This window comes from Pieris brassicae, chromosome 7 (genome assembly GCF_905147105.1).
Source record: "Pieris brassicae chromosome 7, ilPieBrab1.1, whole genome shotgun sequence".
Classification (NCBI taxonomy): domain Eukaryota; kingdom Metazoa; phylum Arthropoda; class Insecta; order Lepidoptera; family Pieridae; genus Pieris; species Pieris brassicae.
Window position 1 is genome coordinate 16888879 of NC_059671.1, and position 22241 is coordinate 16911119.

A 22241-nucleotide genomic window follows, 5' to 3' on the forward strand; every position below is an offset into this window, starting at 1 on the left:
TACCAGAGACAAGTTTAATAATATTTTTTTTTCTAGAGATTCATTACAATACTCGTTATTTTAGGCGTTTAAGCGCGAAAGTTAACATTATACAAATGACATCACCCCAATTTATAAGGGCAACCGGTGCTCTACACGTGAATTTGATGAGAGCCACACAAAGCTTTGAAAAACAATAAGTGCGAACGGGAATTAATAAATTACGGTACCCCCGTTGTCATGGCACCAAGAGAGGGTCCCACATAGGGCTCCCCGTATTAGGCAAATGTCACCTCGACAATAAGCAGCGACGACCCTACGGGCCGGATACTGCAGCATTAGTTAGTGATTTATTTGTCTGGCGAATATTAGTGTTATTCCGCTAAGAATCCCTGTTTGGTCAAATGGACTTTTGACCAATTTTGACAAATTAGAGCAGGCGTCTTCAATAACTAATTTGAATTTAAATAGAAAGCTGTACTGAAATTAATAAGAATCAATAAATATATATTTTTATTTTAGATATGTACTTTGAAACCATGTACATTCGATCCACATTAATAAAGAGTAAAAGAAAACCAAAGACAATCATAAAGACTTAAAATAAATATAATAATTTATTTAAAAAGAATATATTTAAAATGAAATTATTGTTACACAAAGTCATCGTAATTATTCAGTATTCGTCTCTTAGTTCGTGACGTTCTTAAAAATGCTTTATGATTAAAAGTGTGATCGAAAATATCTTGCTTTAAATGTATGGTAGACTCATTGACTATGTGAAACTTTAAAGTTTGAAAATCAATAATCACATCCGTTTAGGCCACCCTAACAAACTGTTTGAACCCTATCACCGCACTCCAAACCTCTTTAAAAAAGCGGTGTGTAAAATCTCATCGCACCCCACGTGGGGTACCTATCTGTAGTTAATTATCTGTGTGGGGATGGCGGAGGGATGCCAATTCCTGATTGTGACTAGTCAAGTAAAGGTTTTAGCGCGCCCAAGCAGAAGTTACATCGCAGTCATTTCGATTCAATTACAAGAACTTCATATTGATTATAAGAATGCCTGTATAGTGTATACAATATATGCATAGTACTGCTAAAATTTAGTAAAATTAATTTAAATTTTAATGATAGTATCTGATAATATCCGAAAGTTGAGAACACCTTTTACTGGAGAGAATTAATTTTGTTGTAAAGTAAAAGTATTGAATTAAAGTTGCTTCAGTGATGACTCTCATCCCTGAGGGTGAGGTTCGCCTCGACTGTGCACCAATGGACTTACTTTCTATGTGCGCATTAAACATTCGCTCCAACGGTCAAGGAAAATATCGTGAGGAAACCGGCCTGCCTTAGATCCAAAAAGTCGACGGCGTGTGTCAGGCACCGAAGGTTGATCACCTACTTGCCTTTTGGATTAAGAAATTATGATGACACAGATACAGAAATCTGAGGCACAGACATAAAAAGGTTGAAGCGCCATTTATTTATTTTTTAGAAATAATTTTTATATCTCAAACAATCCTGCTCTAAGTTTATAACAATATTTAGAGTACCTATTTAGTTTTTCAAAATCATATTTGAAACAAAAACAAACGAGTGTTGTAAACCACCTTTTTTATTAAATTAACACTATCGTCACACATTAATCCACCCAATATAACTATTAACTCTACAACTTGAAATAGTGAGTCAAATCGATACTAGTGATAAATAAATCCCTTTTGTATTATTCCATGTAATAAACAAAAAAAAGGTTTAGAGGTAGCACAGCTATGCGTGGATTGACACAAAATATGCATTTCATTACATCCACATCTACGTACGTATTTAAATATGTTTACTGTAGTTACGTCAAGACGGTACAACGCTTGGTGGCAAGGAATAGCTCTCAGCTTGTAAGAGCTATCCAGGCTTCAAACGGATAAATTAGATTAATCACACTCGCTTTGACGACCAGGTGCTAATGGAAAACAGGTAACGGTCCCTAAAAGTGACGAGCTGAACGAGCCCGTCGTTAAATTACAAGTCCCACTTGTATACAAGTAACATTTGGCGTATGCAGTGAAGTGTTATGCGTTTTGAACCAAGGGCTTGAACGGTCAGGATTTTATGAGACTGTTAAGGACAGACGCTTTTCGGTGTTCGGCAACGTTCTCGAACGTTCTCGAACGTTTCTGATGCGTCAATATAACACGAAAACTTATACGCTGTGGAGTATTTAATAATTACTCGTTTATTGGTTTTCGTAATATTTCTTACAACGGTATTTATTTATTAATTTTATATTCTTTATTGTTTACATTTGTAAGTCCTTACCTAGTTGTTCTAGTTAGTTAACTAGACTATATCTAAGAAGGTACTGATCTTATAATGATTATATTTTGTACGATAGGATTTTTATTCCATAAGCATCTGTAAGTCAATATTGAATAGAAAAACGTCTAAAGCGACAAAGGCTTCCAAACAAACCATAAAAGCATTTGGTACAGAGTTGGATCATAGAAAGGTCGATGACACGGAAACACTTTACACGTAGGCATTGTTTCAAGTCAAAATCTTACACACGACGTACCCTTGCGGAAAAACTGTTCAATACACCAAAATACATTCGGTACAGCATTTTAAAAACGACGGTAATAACTGAATGAATCAAAAGTAGTTATAAACAATACTGGCTGAAACTAGCCGTTGTACTACAAGTAAATCGAGTTAAATGTTTAATGGTACATAATAATAATGTAAATAATAAAGGCGAAATTGAAATATATAATAAATATAGACAATACATGTTATATTTTAGACATTAAGTTAAATAAATATAAAGTCTTTTTATTAATTTTAATCCCCATATTATGAAAATTATACGACAGAATAAATTATTTTCAATCTTAAATGTATAAAAAAAACCAACATTAATGGAAGAAATATAAATAAAAATATTGTAATATTAATGGTAGACACAACACGAGCACCAAACTTTTTAAATTACACACTTTATAATATCCTACTTTATGTCCGCAGTATTTATAATTTACTTCTACCGAAAAAATTACATTTATGATACCTAGCTCTCAGCTCAAATAAATAGCAAATATTATCCGTTAATTGTATATGTTACCGAAAATTTAATTAATTTCATTTAGAAGGCTTTATAATAAAGATTAATACGGTAATTAAATTTCTCAAACTTTCGCGTTAATAATATCAGTATCATCGAGAGTTTTAGATCACGATTAATCTTTAATAATATTATAAAGAGAAAAGAACTGTATGTCAAAAGCTACTATCAATTTTGGAGTATTTTCAGCCTTAAACAAATATTCTTCTGTGCAAAGCCGGGACAGGCCGATGGTGATATAATAAAGGAATATTTATGCTTTCGTAAAATCGTACAGATATAAATCTTTGTTTTTAACAGATTATAATCAAAAAGCTTTACAAAGAAGAATACAAAAAGATTACCGTTGTATACAAAGAATAAAACAGAGGTAAAAAAACTAGAATAAATCGTTGTGGTTTTGTAGTTTCACGCGAAACAATTCATGTAGGCCATGGAAACTGAAATAAGTGAGAACAGGCAAGTACCGGCTCGTTAGCAGAAGAGCTTAAATTATACAACCTTGTGCTCTCATACGAGTAATTTGCTTAAAATGCAGCCAGTGTAAAAATGTATTATGCGATTAGGAAAAGGTTGGGGAAAATGCCTCTTTTGTATTTACGAGTCTATTGTAGAAAATAGGAAACGCATGGTTATCGGATACCAAGAAAGTATAAAAAGATTTAAAAAAATCTAATGTTTTTATTTGGACCACAGATTCGTACAGAACAGAATAAGTTACAACAGACACGACAAAGGAAATAGTTGACATTACTAAATAACACGACACGAAAAAGATTTATTAGTTAAGAGCAGAGCAACTAATAAAATAATTTTAAATTATAAGTATTTCCTTTAAATTTCTATGTACGAAATAATTATCGTAATCAGGAGTTATCTATTTTGGCTGTAATGGATGATTACTGTACACATGAGATTAAATTATTAAAGGAAGAACCATTAATTTTACCAATATCCACGTCAGCCAATATTAGCTAAGTTAAGTTTAGGCAAGCACTCTGTCAATTAAGATGACGTATGTCGTAAGTTCAATACGACGTTAAACCTAGCTCATACATATTTTGGTACAGTTTGCACAGATATATGGCGGTAAATATAACACGCCATCAAAATTATATGATGCATATAGTCCAAAGTATCATTGGATTTAGCAGCGTTGGTCTAGTCTCATTCCTGAGGTAGGTTCGAATCCCAACTATTACTATTTTCTTTCTATGTGCGCATTTAACACTCGCTTGTAAAGGAAAACATCGTGAGGAAAAAGATTGATCGCCTACTTCCCTTTTAATAAGGAAATATATACAGATATCTGAAACCAAAGTCAAGTCTTGTAGCGTCACTAGTTTATTATATAGTGTATACATAAGTATTTCACAGTAACACACAATTGAAATAAAATTATCAGAATTAATGTGTTTATTATTATAACGAGAATGTATTACAGTAGATATACAACTGTTCAAAATTTGATACGTTATTCAAATATGACGGTGAAAATATTGTTCAAATACATACACAGCAAAAGGGATAGCTAAGAAAGCTCGTCTGCGGTAGTCTGGAGCAGGGGGTGTAGGGGGAACCTTCACTTTCGCAAGGGAAACGCGCAGCGCAATTCTACGAACACGTTCTCCTATACCCGCCCCGGCGCGGCATTGCATAGATCCTTCTTATTTCTTACTGAAATATACGTATTTCTTAATCAGATATAGCAAAAAATTTACTATAACTATAATCTGATACAAGTTGATTTAAATTTGATAGATGTATATTGTTTTCATATACACCAATATGAAAAACCTTTTATTTATAAATAACAAATCCAATCAGAAAATTTGAAAATAAAACATTTTGAACCACATGTTTAGTAGTATATTAAAACGACACGAAATGATGTATATATCAGTTCTTAAATAATTTTACATCGTTTTATACGACTCTAATTTTATTTTTTAAAATGCTTTTCTATAAATGTACATGTTTATTAAAATATAAAGAAAATTTAAGGTCGGTGCTGTCAATAGACAACTGCAGTAAATTAACAGTTGAATATTAATTGTAAATAAACGTCAAAAAAATATTTATATTTATTTAGGTTTAATCATTTTATAATAAACAAAAAAATATTACCAAAACAATGATCTCCATTGATAAATTCATTCAGAAAGTAACACCTTTAGCCCCAGCTGACAAACAACGATTTTCAGTAAAATGCAATAAAAACTCTATAAACTGTCACATAAAGTCCTTGTACGGTTCAAAGAGAAATGTTTTATTAATTTATCCATACGTAGGTTTATTCTTTCATTTAAACTGGAACAATGAGCTTCAGTAGTATACTATAAAATCTTTTTGTCTTTTAGTTTTCATGAAACGTTTATTCTAGGCTTTGTGGGTGGTTCATCATGCAGGTGGTAAGCGCGCTGAACCTTATATAGGCTTATTATTTCGTTTTGACATAGGAACAAGTGCTATATTATTGTTGTCTTTAAAAAGGAATGTTTTCATTTAAGTACAATGACAAACAGTTTGAGTTGTCTGATGATGAACACAACAATTTGTTTGCCCATAATAAATCATTTATATGTAAATAAATATCGTTAAAGTTATCTCATTTTAAATGAATATATGAAACACAAAAATACAGAATTGAGGATCCTCGTTTTTGTATTGTGCATTATAAGCAATACTGAATGGTTAAAGTAAGTAAGAAAAGGAATGTAGACCAAAGACCAAAGATTTTGACTATTTTTATACTTCCTTAATTTAGTAATTATTTATTGAACGACTATGGACGATCTTTAAATACAATAATTCAGTAAATTAAAGAATTGTGCGCGGCAAAACCATCAATTTCACAAGCACCATACGTCACTGCCAATGTGCGCCCCCTAGTAGCAACTAAGAAACACACTAGTTAAAATTTTCAAACTTTTTTAAAATTTTATTATCTAATTCAGTGCAAAATTCTACGCCCCGATTAATTACTATTTACACGCCAATTAACAACGATTAATGTAGCAACTTGTGTTGACTAGTTTTTCTTCAATTGAAACAATTACCATAAAATAATATACCTCATCAACCGAACCCCAAGAGTGTGTCAAGCTGGGATTCCATAAATCGGCATATGTATTATATTATTAGATATAGTAGATAGTAATCATAGAGATAGTCCGTCTATTTACATGCATCGTAACACTCCCTTTGATTAAAGAAATAGGCACTAAATCATGACACTCCCTGAAATATTGTTCGGGTGTGTAAAGGGTTCTGAATTTTGATATTATCACGGCTGGAATCAAATCTAAGTCTATTTATGTAAACTTATAACATAGTTTATCGGTTTCATATAATAAACGAGCAATAAAGTATTACAACAATTGACCGAAAATATAACTAAATATCACATGCAGATACATTTCGAGAGTTCGATTGTAGCTGTCATTGACACTATGGTTTGGTCTCTGTCAAAAAACGTAAGCACTCGTCAAAAACGCAGTGTAAAGGCAATGCTTTGAACACTGTACAATGCCTAAAATACTCCGCAATTAGGAATATTTACGGTAAAGGTTCCTGAAAAGGAAATAGGAATTTGTACTTGTCTGTAATGATTTGAGAGGCAGTTTGTTTCGAATACGGCTAAAGATCAATGTATGCAAGGTAAAGCGTGATTTGTCAAAAATTAGGGCTGTCCAAATATTTGTCAACGTAGGAGCTACGTTGTTAATGTACTATTTACGTCGAATGTAAATAGTAACTTTAATAAGCCTAAATAAATTTGACGAACCCCTCATCCCATTCATGGATTTACCTTACCCTTTCTTCGGCATCTAAATAGATGGATGTTTACGACAATAAAAATATGTTTGTGAAGTGTCGTTATTCACTATAAACGTACTCCACTGTCATAAAAGCCGACATATTGTATAACTAAACAACTTTTTATACTCTTCAGCTGAAATAATTATTCCTTCAACATAAATCTGAACCAGGACCCAATGTGATAAACACTTAACCAACCGGATCAGTATACATTTAGTATTTTATGCCAAATAAATAGCGAAGTTTCATTGTGATCATAGGACTAGTAATTTTAAATGTAATTCCTAATCGTATCAAGCAGTGTTGGCCTAGAGGCTTCAGCGTGCGACGTTCATCTCTGAGGTCGTAGGTTCGATCCCCGGCTGTGCACCAATGGATTTTCTTTCTATGTGCGCATTTAACATTAGCTCGAACGTCGAAGGAAAACATGGTGAGGAATCCTTAGACCCAAAAAAGTCGACGGCGTGTGTCAGGCACAGAAGGCTGATCACCTACTTGCCTATTCGATATACAAATGATCATGTAACAGATACAGAAATCTGAGGCCCAGACCTAAAAAAGGTTGTAGCGCCATTGATTTCGTTTTTTACCACATTAAGCTAGTAGATTTAATTAATATTTTACTTATTAACTGATAAAAATCTCTCGTACATCTACAAATTGTTATAAATGCGTGAATAAATGATAAGGTGAAATGCCATCAGAAATCGGAAATTACATCGTTTGCAATCGACTAAATTGAAACCGTTTCAAATCACGTCCCACAAAATCTGGAAGGTATTAATATCCAATATCTTTTGTTTATATAGCTTTTAACGTGTCGCTACGACAGCTGAATCTTTTTTTTTTTTTGAGAAAATATAACCTTATACAACGGGGCTACTTATTCTAGTAATCGTAATAGTAATCTATTCTTGTATTTTCTTTAATACACACTGATTGTGGCTTCAAAACATCACACAGTTTATATGAGCCATCGAAGTGGCTTCATTACATCCAAATTTCTTGCAATACTTGTATAGTAATCCAACAAAATGTTTACGTAGCTTATAGAACATAGTTTTTGGATTCCTTTCTCAGGATAATCATAATAATATAAAGACGCAACAGGCCGAAGAATTCACAGTTGTAATGTCTTAAATAACTTCTTTTTGAATAACAAACAATATTTTTAAAAATCAATGAATTAAAACATTAAAAACTTATAATCTTAATAATTATATTTAAACAAAATCTATATTAGTTTTATTGAAAATTCTATAAGATATTATTTGAATTGGCGATTAAAAAGAGTGGCGTAGAGTGTATTGCCAGTTCTTCTCTTCCGTTCTACGCCCATGATTTGAGAACTGCCAGTAAATTCTTTTTTGACCTTCATAAGTGTACATTTTTGAAGGCATAAACAAATTAATTGCTTTGAAATTCTACCTACATGAAGTCGGGAAAGTTGCAATTTCAATCTAAATACAGTGCATTTCACACAACTTAGGAATGGAATATAATTATGTATAGACGTGAATTTCATTAAAAATAATTAGGTTAGGTTAGGTATGTATACAAATAAAATATAATTAATAAATAATTACCCAGTGGCGGTACAAACCTATAGTCTTGGCAGAATCCATTAATTACATTATTCATTTATATGTTTATAGACGAAGGTGATCAACTTTCTGTGTTTGATACATGTTGTAGATGTTTGGTTGCACAAACCGGTTTCCTTACAATCGTACACCGTAGGAACAAGTGTTAACTGCGCACTTAAAAAGAAAAATCTATTGCCGTGATTCAAACGCACGACCTCAGGGTTAATAATCGCACGCTGTGCGTGTCGCATGTAAATTTGTAATATAAAACCGTATAATTTGTTTCTTTGCTTGAGTGCGCTTTCTCAGTAACCTACTACTACTTTACTAAACAATTTTTGACATCTTTGTCCTTCAGTACTACATTTCAATGGTACTTATTCTACGGTAATTTGTTACATAACTTGCCTACATAACACGACGAATTGAGTTCAGCAGTAGACTGCTACATCATCTTGATGGATAACCTTCTGATATTTCATAAGCCTAACATAAAGTGTATAGAAATGAATGTTGACGACTTCTATTTCCGCGAAGTTAAACTTATATTTTGTTAGATTTTTGCAAAAAATACTATTTGTGTCCCCTTTTTTGTTTAGTAAGTCTTATCTGGAGTTTTAATTTATTCACAATCTCTCGTACCTGGTTATTGTGTCCTGCAGCTGAGTTTCATAACGTCGAGGCAGAATACGAAATTCCATCCAAATCATATCGACGTCCGTTGTTCCATAACATTTTAAGGCAGATTTGCCGCGCACCACCACTAAGTGGAACCAGCTACCCACTAAAGTATTTCTAACTAAGGGTTGTTCAAGAAAGGAGCGTACCAATTCTTAAAAGGCTGACAACGCACTTGCGAGTCCCCTGGCATTGAAAGTGTCTATGGGCGGTTAGACATTTGGGTATTGTTAATTTTAATAGCTGTAAAGCATTGGAAATATTGTGTTATGTAATAAATTCGTGTTTATTTCTGATAGAGAAGATTTTTTTTTCTTCTTTTGTCTTGGATTGAGTAAAGCTACGACGAAACCATGGGACACAACTATAGGCAGGAAATAATATAGTTTTATGAGGGTCCTAAGGGTGATCACGTCGAGCTTTGATCATAAACATAATGAGTCCGCGATCCACACTCGCGGAAACTTTTACGGGACACTAAACCACTTCTAAACCATGAAGAACCCATAAATTCCAAATCCTTTAAGGATCTTAGTTTAGACATATTGAATATCTGCTATTAATAGTATTTATCAAAATTGTTTTAGTAAATAGCGAATGAACGTGCGTAACAAGTTTGCGTTCAGTTCAATTTGTAAGAAATGTTAAGTACTGTATACTATACTGACTACTAAGTATTTTTCATTATTTATTAAAGACTTACTTTTGATTTCATTTATATAAGCCAAGCCCTATTATAAGACCAGTTAACATGTTTCTTTGCAATTTAATGTCGTGTAGTTTTAAACAATAAAGTACCAAACCAATAGGTATTTTCGGTATCCTTTGGATTTCCAAAGGACTTTTCCAAAGGACAGACTTTAAATTAATCATGAGGAATAATATCGTGTTTGTATACTTGTATATTGTATAGTTTAAAAAATCATTGTTGCGGTTTACGATATAGGAAAAAATGCCTTTGTCGGGTTTTTGATATACACATATTTGAATAGATGGACTATTCAATTAAACATAATCTTTATAATATATTTAAAGTAAAGATCAAATTTAAAAAAAAACCTTTTAAATATGTACTCGTGCTTACCATGCCTCCTGCTAATAGAGGACAAATCTTTGTTTTCAATTTATATTATTATTATTCATTAACTATTAATTACTTAAGATTTCATGTGGAACATGGTGGAATGGTTGCAGCTCCTTACAAACATTGTGTAAAACAAAAAAACTTGCCGATTAAAAAGAGTGGCGGAGAGTTTATTGCCAGTTCTTCTCTTCCGTTCTAAGAGAACGCTTTGAGAACTGGCAGTAAATGTAAAAAATAGGAGCGTTTATTATGTATTTCCTTTTTGGCGTTAATAAGTGTACATTGTGTTAAGTATAAAGGATTCTTTTATTACAATGGTTATGTTGTTCAAGGTCAGCGTTTGTTGCGGTACCTATTTCCTCGGAGGTAGTATTTATATCTGGATAGATATTGCTTTTATATTCTATAAAATATTTATTATTGTTTTGCTTGCGTAAAGGATATAAAATCACAGAGTTAGTTGGCGTTAATGTCAAATTAAAAATTTAGGCGATACTTTTAATTCCGTGTAACCTCTGATGATGTTACAATAGATAAACGCATAAAGCGCAGCTTGATAAACTTGCATAAACCAGTTATAAATGACCTAACTGAACGAGGGCCAACTACGTAACAGCCTTTAATATTGAATAGTTATAAACAGGACGTAGGTATAAAGTTAAACCCAATTCCGGCGCGGCTGTATATTACGTGATACAGGTACGACCAAAGTTTGGTTACATAAATAATTAAACTATATAGGCTTAAGTATGGCTTGCCAAATTATGATCAAGCAATGTATGCTCTAATTTTTGGGAATATAACTTCAATAACACAAACAGTGCCTTTTCCTAGAATCGGTTGAAGCGTGATGTCAGTCAGTAGTCATTACTACGTTAGTAAAACCGACACCCTGGAGTTAGCTATAGTCAACATATTAGTTTTTTTGAAGTTATACTTCTTTTGGCGCGTTAGGTAAAAATTATAAAAGTAATTTTTTTCTAGTGTTAGTGTCGATTTTTTATACAAACGTCGAACAAGGCGAAAGATATAATTCTTGTTACGCCAAAGAAGTATAACTTCTAACGCGTGTACATAAGTACACATACGGTTTTTTTTAATATAAAAGGGGGCTAATGAGCCTATGGAGCAGCTATGAAAGGCAGACGTCAGATCCCATGGACACCCATACGAGTATCAGTCCTTTTGCTCTATTTTATAGTTTAGGGGTCTTATTTCCCAGGATCTATTAGGTAGTCGATTCCCATAAGATAACCATCCAACATAATTATATGTCTATTTGTATAGATAGTAACCATACTACTGTACTAAACGTATCAACATCGTTTTTCAGTTATAATTAACTATGTACAATAGAAGCGATTCTTCTGAATCGTATGTATACAACTTCTAATAATATCCTTAGTACAAAGCTATTAAAAACGTTAATTACCACTTCAGCATCACAAGTGCTCAAATAATAATAAATAAATAAAATAATAATAAATCGTTTATTTGTCAAGATAGTGGTGCAATTAGATCGATCACCTACAAATATCCTCACAATCAGCCATATTTAAATAGGCATGCAAATGTCATATCAATATTTAAAATGTCATATAATAAGAACTTTAACATAATGACAAAGTCAAGTTATTTACAATTGGTGTTAAATCTATGGTCTAAATAATTGCTTACGCAATATATATATAAATAAACAAAATTGAACAATAAAATCTGAAAATTGTAATAGCCCAGTGATATAAGTTGAACGACACATTTTGTTTTAGAAGCGATGGTGTTGTTTGGAATACCTTTATTCTATTTCACATAGATGCTAATTTCATAAAGTATGATAGTGTAATCACGTTTCACACTTTATATTTGTGGTGTCTACACTGTCTATGCCTACATAATACTAAATCACATATTTAAATTAACTAGCGGACCCGAAAGACGTTGTCCTGTCTTAAGTATGAATATTGATTTCGAATTGGTATAATTAACTAAAAATGCGTATGATAAAATTATGATATACAACATTCTTTGTTTATTTTTCTGGCGCGTATATAAATAGTTTCGTTGGTATTCCGACATGACCACAGGTGACATATAACTGGCCATTTGAAAAACATGGATTTTCAAGAGTAATGCCACAAATCATTATGTAATTATTTTGTATGTGTTTTATCAATATAATAACTCCGATCGAAGCATTTGTTTTAAACGATATACATTTTTATTGCATTCTCTTCGACAATATTTGCAGCACGCATTCTGTCAATGTCAAATTATGTCAAACGTCATAAGGTTACACGAAAAAAGTTTGAGTTTTAAAAGCGCCATGTACTGAAACAAAAACAATTGCTATCGTAACAAAATTTATGATTACATAATTAACCACCATTTAAGAGTCTAATTTTTCGTGCTATTTTGTTAATGTTTTCTTTATAAGAAACTTCTCCTGACAATAACGAATACGACAAAAAAATAATTAGCGAAATCGGCCCAGTCGACCAAGGGAAATAGGGATTTATTTATATACATATAGATTCCAACAATAATTGGCGATAACAATGTACATGTACCTATTAATGAATGCAAAATTATATTTTCATATGTTTACGTTAACACGGGATCCCTCATGTCCCTTAGCATCTTTCACAAGATCCATTGGGAAATGTCTGAGAAGTTTACTGTTGGATACAATAATCTATTTAGTTTCTGAGGATAAACTGTATGAAGCATTAAGTATCCACTAATAACATTAAGGAAGATGGGTTGTTATTGCTAACAGGGACGAATAAACATATGTAACGGACCAAGACATTAATTTGGATCTTTGACAATTGTAATTTTTATTAGTATTAGTATATTATGTAAATGTAATATGAGATGGAAATGAAGTTCTATCGGTTCTGAAACATAAGATAATTGTTGTTTTAATTAATGTCTATCTAACTAATATCTAACTTACTACTTCCAGAGTTGTATGCTTTTTGTATTTTATTTGAAAATTTTATTCGAATAATTATTAGCCAAATCTAAAGTTTCTATACAATGAATATAATGTTAATATTGTTGGGTTTTGGGTTCGTTTAAAAACAGTGTATACATAGATATTTTGAAACGTAAATACTCTTACTTATATAAACGAAGCGCTAAAAAGGTCTGATGTCAATATCCGCATTCCACAGTTAAAAGTACTACACAACAATTGACTCTGTTCAAATTGTTTTCCGAATTTTAAGCTTATAACGAGATAATATTCTTTCGAGGGTAAAAAAATATTACAATAAGTAATTGCTCTATCAGGATTGCACCTGCTTTTCTCTAATACTTTCGCCCCTTTCAAGTGTCTCAAGGACGGTCCTTGGTGAACTCCAATCCACTTTGTCTACGCATAATTCACTCTTATGCGTTTAAAATTGCCTACGGGTTTGAAGAGGCTTATGATCCCGATCTATGGTTAACATAATGATGAGGATAAAAAAAAATCTTCATAAATTCACAACACATATAAATGTGTATATATATAAATATTTTCAGGTATTTTGAGAATAACTGTCACGGCCTAATTGATAACAGCATTTTTCGTTTCCGATAATGTTTACAAGATAATTTTTGGATATTTAGCGTGAGAATTAATTAAATAAATTTATTTTAAAAAATTAGTATAATTATTTGTTATGTGTCAAAACTATTTACATTTCGGTATACGCTGCGTATTCGTGGCACCTTACAGACAATTTATGTCTAGTTTTAATTTTTGATATTATGCAATATTATCTTATCTTATTAATATTACCTGTCACGATGTTTGTCCGCGATGGACTCCTAAACTACTTAACCGATTTTAAATTAAATTGGCACACCGTGAGCAGTCTGGTCCAACTTAAGAGATAGGATAGCTTAGATCTTTAATTATAGTCGCAATTTTATTTTATTGCAAATTATTTGTCTATAATTAATTGACAGTCACAATTATCTGTTAACTCCAAAAGATTCTAACAGATGTCGATACTTTTCGACTGGATTCAGTAAGTAATCAATAGATGGCACTGCTATGGTAAACCGACAAACGTGCCATATAAGCTACAATTCAATATCATGATTACCACGTGTTATTGAGGCTAAAGTATAAATTAAATTTATTTTGTAGTAAACGGAATACCGTGAAATTCAATTATTTCTACTTTTTGAATTTTTGCTGTTAGCATAGCCAACCACGTGTTACTTAGACCGAAGTGTAAATCAAATTCAAATTATAGTGACGATAATACAGTGAAATTATTCTTTCGTGTCACGGTATTAAGGCTAACTAAAACCACATTAACGAGAAACGAAGTACGTGGGGGCAGCTAGTATGTTATAAATATATGAAAAAAAAAACAATCCGATAAAGTTTAAAGTTATTTCCCTAATATCTAAAGATGTCATACTAGTACGAATTTCATAGGATACTATATCACAACGAATGTCATGTGACTATTAACAACGACATGCCCGTTAAAACGGTAAAACGTTTGGTAGAAGGAAGTCCTTAGTAACTACATATCCGTATATATCCGGCCGTATGTCGCGACGCGTAGCCCGCCATTCGCGAACTAGTAAATTAATTAAATGTAGCTTATTTTTATTTTTGGAAAAAATGTGAGATAAAAAGTCCCTGGACAGGCAGGGGAGTAGAGTGTTATAAATTAATAAAAAACTATATATCCTGTAACGAATTCTACTAAAACATAGAGAGAAATGCATCGAATTCAATAACATACATAAATAGCCTAATAATATAATATAAGTCGTATTATGAGAAATATTAAACAGCGAAACAAGTCTTTTATACATGACCATTACATTGAGCGTGTGCCAATTATGTTAAGTGCTGAATCGTGTCTAATCGTGTAAGTTTTATGAAAAAGTTCATGCCATACTTTTGTGGCATAAAAATAATAATGTAAATCTAATACGCTACTTAATTGAAAATTTATTTGGTTTTGGGAAAGAGATACCTGTAATTGATTATACCAGGGTTTAGTTATAAACGTAAAATAGTTTAATACATAGGTATTATATATTTACACTTCGATACTTTATATAAAAACATACATATAAAAAATGCACGTTACAGTTATTATGCAACCGGAGGCCTTATTTCTAAAAAGAGATATCTTCAAGACAAGCCTAGTATGGAAAAATAACAAAGAAACACTTACAGAGGGTAAAGTACAAGAAGTACATAAATAATTACCAAAAAATAACACTAACTAAAACTACAATAAAGTAAAATCTAAAAATATACAAATTTATTATATATATCTACTCCATAGCACTATTTCACGATTGTCATGGTAAGCAGAAACTGGACACAAGAATATAGTTATATAATATAACCTTTAAATCACTCAGAATATGTATAAAAGACAAGCAACGCTTCGGAAAAACTCTTCCTGTATTTTCCGAATAACATGGAGTAATTACTTTCCGACAATCGTTGAAATAAATGATTAATACTCACTCAGGTCCATTTTTTCCTCTGTGCAGCATGCCCGCACGAGCCATCTCACGCCCACGCCCTGAAAACCATCCATTAATATTGAGATGTCGGACTTTTCCGCCCTTACTAAATACTCTTTAAGATATTCTGCTGGTGAGTAGATGGGCGGCAAAATGTCGTTATATTATGACAGTAACTTTGGCAGGAAAACGTCGCATAAATATAAAGAGAATACTGTCGATTAATACAGTGTGAATATATAAATTCTATTTTTGTATATGTTATTAAAAATACTTCACATAACTTCTTAAAACATAAATTGAACAAACAGCGTTCGATTCGAACTGATTTCTTACATACATATACGCCCATTGTTTTATTTCCGCCAATTCTAAATAATATAATATACTAGAAATATAACGTTTTTATAAATAACGCTTGAAATGAAGTACATAATTCAAAGTCACTTCAGATGAAACAATCCAACTTGAATATCAGGAAATAAACTTCCACAACTTTCTAGAAATACCAAAGAGATAAATAGTAGACGAAAAACAATGGCAGATGAAAGCGATTCAGCTGCTTAATCAGCAATCAATTTTGTTGAAGACTGATAGATTGCTAACGAAGAATTGAGTTAAATAACGTCTCAACAAAAGGTGTAGATTGACTTTAATTTATGTGAGGCACTTAAAAGCGCCATTTGCGCTGATATAGCTAGTGGAAATAGGGTTGATGAAATACTTAGCTTTAAATTTTAAGCGTCTCATTGCTTAAGGCATTTGTGTCTTTTTCACTGATTCTCCAATGAAATCAAAGATCGATCTTAGTACTATCGCACTTAGATTAGTTTGTATATTTTTTAGGACATATTTGTCATAAACAAATTAACGATACGCTTCGACATTTGTAAATAACAGATACTGTTTTAAATACTATACAATTTTGTAATGAGGTAGCACACTTTTAAAGACTCCAACTTTTAAAGGTAAATTATTTTGAATCCCGATGAAAAAAAGGTCGTTATTATATAGCTTATATATATGGCCTAGTTCTAATATGAATAAAGTTTATTTAAATAGTGATCAAGAGCTTATCCTTTTATCAGGCTTTTTCGATTCGGGATTTTCAGTTGGGGCCAAAATTATAGGTATCGGATTAAAACGCATGTTATGCATGCAAAATTATACTGCATACAAATGAGTGATCTAGTGTTTACATATTTAACACATACATGATACACGTTTTCATATATCAGCTTACCCTCATAGAACTCAAACTACTGAAGTATTATAACTATGACTAGCAAGAATTAAACTTTTATTTATTTGAACTATTTGCTTTTTCAATTTGTAGGTTTTTTTTTCAATTTTTGCCCAGAGTCTAGGGTTTAAAGATCTTTTATTAAATTGTTTAGTACTTGTGACAATGACAATGTTATGTGTAAGAAAGTATCGACTTAGGCCACAATATCAATTCGATATTAAGGATCTTACAGTACAGCCAAATGATCAAATGATCAAATCAAGGGAGATATCATATCCGTTATTATGTTATTAAAATTAAGTAGTTTGTACCATATGAATTAATGGAGCCGTTTTGAGTGGATTACAAATATTAATCGCGGGATTTCAGTTTATGCTGTGTGAAATTGTGGCGATAATTTGACGAAGCACGCGATTAAGCTATCAATCTAATTCATACCCTACGAAGTTTTGTTTTGGTTGTTTGATAGTTCACGTTACTACATACAACATTAATTAGAAACATTGATGAAAATATTGATGTGTTTTACAACAGTCTACCAACTTACCGTAACCTTGTTTTGCAGGCTCTTAATGTGGTTTAAGTTTTCATTTTGTTTGTTTGTTTATTACTGTTATTGTTATTGTTATTTTTTTAACTCTTAGTTTTAGTGTATTATTAATTTTTAGTTATTATTATTTGTTTTGTTTTATTTTGTGGTTGTTTGTTTGATTTTCTTTTTTCCTTCGATATATTGCTTATGTTATAATGTAATTGATGTTAATGTGTACGTGTGTTAAATTGGAGAAGTCATATTTTCTTGTATTTTTTAGGCATACACATTGCTTTAGAATGTATATATATATAAATAAATAAATAAAAAGGCTTTGCCTTCTTGAGGATACACGAAAATTGATGAAAATAAATTGTATTAAAATATTCGTCAATCTATAAACCGGGTTTCAACTTATCGTATCGCAATGAATAGCCATTGAATACAGAAGTAAAGACAAATTAACAGTGATGCCTTTGTCGAGCAATCGGAGGGATTTGAAAAAACTGTTATTTTAATCTAGAACTGGGCGTTTGGTTTTGACAGTCGATTTCAGTTGTCAGTGGCTATAGGTAATTACCGACCTGTAGATGTCAAATATTTTTTTTATTCGCGTGTTCACAGTAATGAGTTCCAGGATCCCAATATAGGATATATATATATATATATATATACCTCCTATTTCACCGCGCCTTGCTGATAGAGGTGAAAGGTTCGTTTTTTTTTTGTTTATACATCATACAAGAAAAACAAACCTAGAGTATAGTACCAGCAAGCTACTTGTACCATTTAGTTATCATGTACAAGCTAAAAAAAATACAAGGGTAAACGAAGGCACATAGACAGTTCCAATGACAGCCTTTAGCCAGCCTCTTCTATCTCTTATTTTCTATGTGAATGAAATGAAATGAAAATAAATTACTTTTATTTTTAAACTCATTAAAAAAAGAAAAACTTTACTCTGAGAAGTAATGTTTTGCTGGTTGTTTTAAATTAATTAATACAAGACACAGAATGGAATATTATTTTCATCTTCAGGCTCCGTTTGTAGAATCTATAATAATACCTAGTGAATTATAATAATCACATCTCTGGTATTGGTAAGAAATCTAAATGAATCAAAATGAAAATAGTATGTGCTATAGAATATGCGAGCTCTGTGGTGAGTCTTTATATTTAAATAAAGAATTTTAATTTGGCCACTACAAAGGCAAGGGAGGCTGACAAAAATTATCATCGGAATACACAGTTTGAGAAGAAAAGAGTATTCCTCATTGAATTGGCGTGAATTGAACGTGACCGGATCGTTTAAATTTTTATAAAATTGAAGATATCACAAATAATACCCGCTAATATTAAAACAAAAACTCGTTATTAGTAAAAATATTTGTATGTTTGGAACGGTATAATGTAGTGTTTGTCATGAGCTTACAACATAAATATGTGTTAATTTAGTATCAAAATGTATTATAATGTGTAAGAATTGGGAACCCTTTTAAGTTAATAAATACCTGTGTTGGGGTTCCCAGCTTTTCTATGACAAATTGTATAGTTCATTCCATACCTTTTTTTAATATTAAAAACGTATATTTGTATGTATACATACAAGAATAGGTATATAAAAATCGTTACAATGCTTTGCAATTTCGTATATCATAAAATTTTACTTTAACAAATTATGTATCCTCCTTTACAAGGTCTTCATATCTTATCTATAATAAGTATTTCATAACCATGAGCAGTGTTGGCATAGCGACTTGCATACCTGAGGTCGTAGGTTCGATCCCGGGCTGTGCGCCAATGGACTTTCTTTCTATACTTAAGATTCGCTCCAACGGTGAAGAAAAACATCGTGAGGAAACCGGCTTGCCATAGGCCCAAAAAGTCTACGGCGTGTGTGAGGCACTGGAGGCTGATCACCTACCTGCCTATTATATTGTCATGAAACAGAATTTTTTATTTTTTTTATCTTCTAAAAACATAAACAGTGCAGCGTCTAAAAACTTTAAACGATTATTTTAAATGTGGACATATGCCAGCGCGTTATTAGATTCGCAAATATCCATGTATAACAGTAACAATTTGACAAAGATGACAGGACAATTTGTTGATTTGACTGCCACAAGCTTGCTTGTTCAGGAAATAGGGTCCGGTTGAATGTCATTTAATTTAACCTTCCCAGTCCCTTGAGGCGTGTTGATGCTCTCATGCAACAAACGACTGTAACGTTTCTGTATCAAATTTTAATATATTTAGTAAAATAAAAATAATAAGATAAAATAGTTTTATTCTGGAATAAAATATACAGGTATCCTTTATTCCACGTCATTAGATTAGATATCTATGGATACGTATGGGATATCTAATAATAGAAAAATCCAAAAAGCGTGGTAGTACGCTTTTTGGATTAAAATATTTCGTGTTAAGTAATATATTTAACAAATGCAAACAGGTGCTTATATAATTGTAAGCAGTATTTTAAGCTTTTTCATAACAAAAAATATAACATCTTTGAGCGGTGCTACCCTAGTGGCTTTAATGTACGACTCCCATCCCTAAGGTCGTGGGTTCGATCCTCGCCTGTGCACCAATGTGCTTTCTATGTGCGCATTTAACATTCGGTCGAATGGTGAGGGAAAACATCGTGTGGAAACTGGCTTGCCTTAGACCAAAAAGTTGACGGCGTGTGTCATGCCGGCTTGCTTGACAAATGATCATGAAACAGATACAGAAATCTGGAGCACAGACCTAAAAAGGTTGTAGCACCACTGATTTATTTTATTTTAATTATAACATAATGTATTTAAATTTTATATGAAAAAAAAATCCGAAAATTATCTCCGTTTTATTCTTAGTTGAATATTTCATATTAACATTTTCATTCTTAATTATGTTTCGATACAAACATAGATATTTTCAGTGGTTTACCGAACCGAGGTGAAACCTTAACATTTGTAACTAAAACAGTCGTGCAACATGTTGGTTTTATCTTGAGGCAAGTAGGTTATCAGCCTTCTTTCCCTGACACATGCCGTGTATTTTTCTTTAGCGTACAAGTGAGTGTTTAATGAGGACATAAAAAAGTCCATTATTGTCTGCCTGGGTTCAAATCTATGACCTCAGGAATATGAATCGCACGCACACTGTTCTAGTAATCAAACCGATATATTAAAATCACTTACATATTAAAATATTATAATTAATCTTACCGGGACGCTAGGGCCAACGCTTCCTGATTAATTTGAGTCATTCCAAGCGATGTCTGCAACAAAGAAAAAACATTTTAATTGCAAGGTAGACAGTAAACATAGGACGATATTTGGCAATCGATCGTTGCTTCAAAGAAATGTATTCACTCCCTGCCTATGTTTTATTTATAAGACGTGCCTCTAATAATCGTAAACACTTAGCTTTGGTATTGAATACGTGTGGTGGTGACTTATAATTTGTGATGCTTAACGCAGCATTAACGTAAATAATGTTATGTTATTTTTCTTATTTATCAGATGATTCTAAATATATAAAAAAAAATATTAAAAAAGTTATAAAAAATTGTTTTCAGTAATAAACCGAATTTAACTTAGCTGCCAATTTGAACAATATCGGAACCTATTGAATGACATTATGTATTTATGATCTGTTGCTGCATTATTAGACAAAATAAGATCTTTAAAAGTAAACATATGAGTTTCAGTAATAAAAAAAAACTTTTTAAAGTAACTTGTATAACAAAAATCTAGAAAACTACTAAAATATATTATTAAAAGGAGGCCTTTAGGCAAGGTTCCGAAGATACTGGTAGCGTTCTACTAACTAGGCTAATCTTTGTCCGACGTAGCTGCCAGCTCTTCGGTTTTCTGTGATCGACTAACCTTATTGCTTTTCCTGGTAAAGCCTTTCAGCGCTAGGACCCCACGGACCAAGGTTCTCGACACCATATGGGACAAAATCATATTCGGTGATTTAAAATATAACAGATGTATGAACCAAAAAATATTTTATATATTGATTTTGATAGTTAGTTTAGAGTTGTTTTTTTGTAAATAACTAAGATATTTTTCTAGGTCAGGGGATTATTCATTAATAGAATATTTTCATATTTGCCGCAGTATATGCTAAAGCTGCTTCGGCATCAAGTCCATCTTTCGATATATAATAAAAATACTGTTAAATATTCCTACCAAATGCAACATAGTTTTCATTATGCTTTTGTTTTAACGAACATATAACAATTAATTTCCTATCTTAAAAACAACTCCTCCGTTATGAAAACATGCTTTCAGGTGTGTAAAAGTTTCAAGCTTTCACTTTTCATGACCTTACATCTTCCATTTGACTTTCCCTGTCAATAGATGTAAACACACGTTTACGAGCGAATTGAGCCGCGGTCTTGGAGACCGCACCTGTGGCTACAATAAACCACTTTACGGCCTACAAAAGTGCTACAGGAAATTTTGAGCGTTTCAGATTTTTACCGATCGTAAATATTTATGGAATACTTAAGATTGTTCGAGTACTGAATACCTTGTATAAATAAAAATATGTTAGTGTGTGCGTGTTATTTTGAGTTTATACTATTCACATTCTAATTTTATACGCATAAACCTGTTTTAGTTAACATTTTTTTAACTAGTTTGTTTTATAAAATTAGTATTTATTAACTTAATAGAGAATATTATTTCTAATGTAGCAAA

At 31.9% G+C, this 22241-nt stretch overlaps 1 protein-coding gene across 9 annotated transcripts in view; it reads right to left on the reverse strand.

Annotated features, from left to right (window-relative positions):
- LOC123712094 overlaps nucleotides 1-22241 on the reverse strand; it is a 121590-nt gene that overhangs the window by 37173 nt on the left and 62176 nt on the right. For 5 of the 9 annotated variants that reach the window (XM_045665040.1, XM_045665039.1, XM_045665038.1 and 2 more), the window contains 2 exons: nucleotides 20757-20809; nucleotides 15771-15828 (listed from right to left, as the gene is read on the reverse strand). In XM_045665040.1, coding sequence (XP_045520996.1) covers nucleotides 15771-15814 — 44 coding nt within the window. In that variant the 5' untranslated portion in view covers nucleotides 15815-15828; nucleotides 20757-20809. The remainder of the gene's footprint in view (nucleotides 1-15770; nucleotides 15829-20756; nucleotides 20810-22241) is intronic. The other 4 variants (XM_045665045.1, XM_045665044.1, XM_045665043.1 and 1 more) reach the window with 1 other exon arrangement.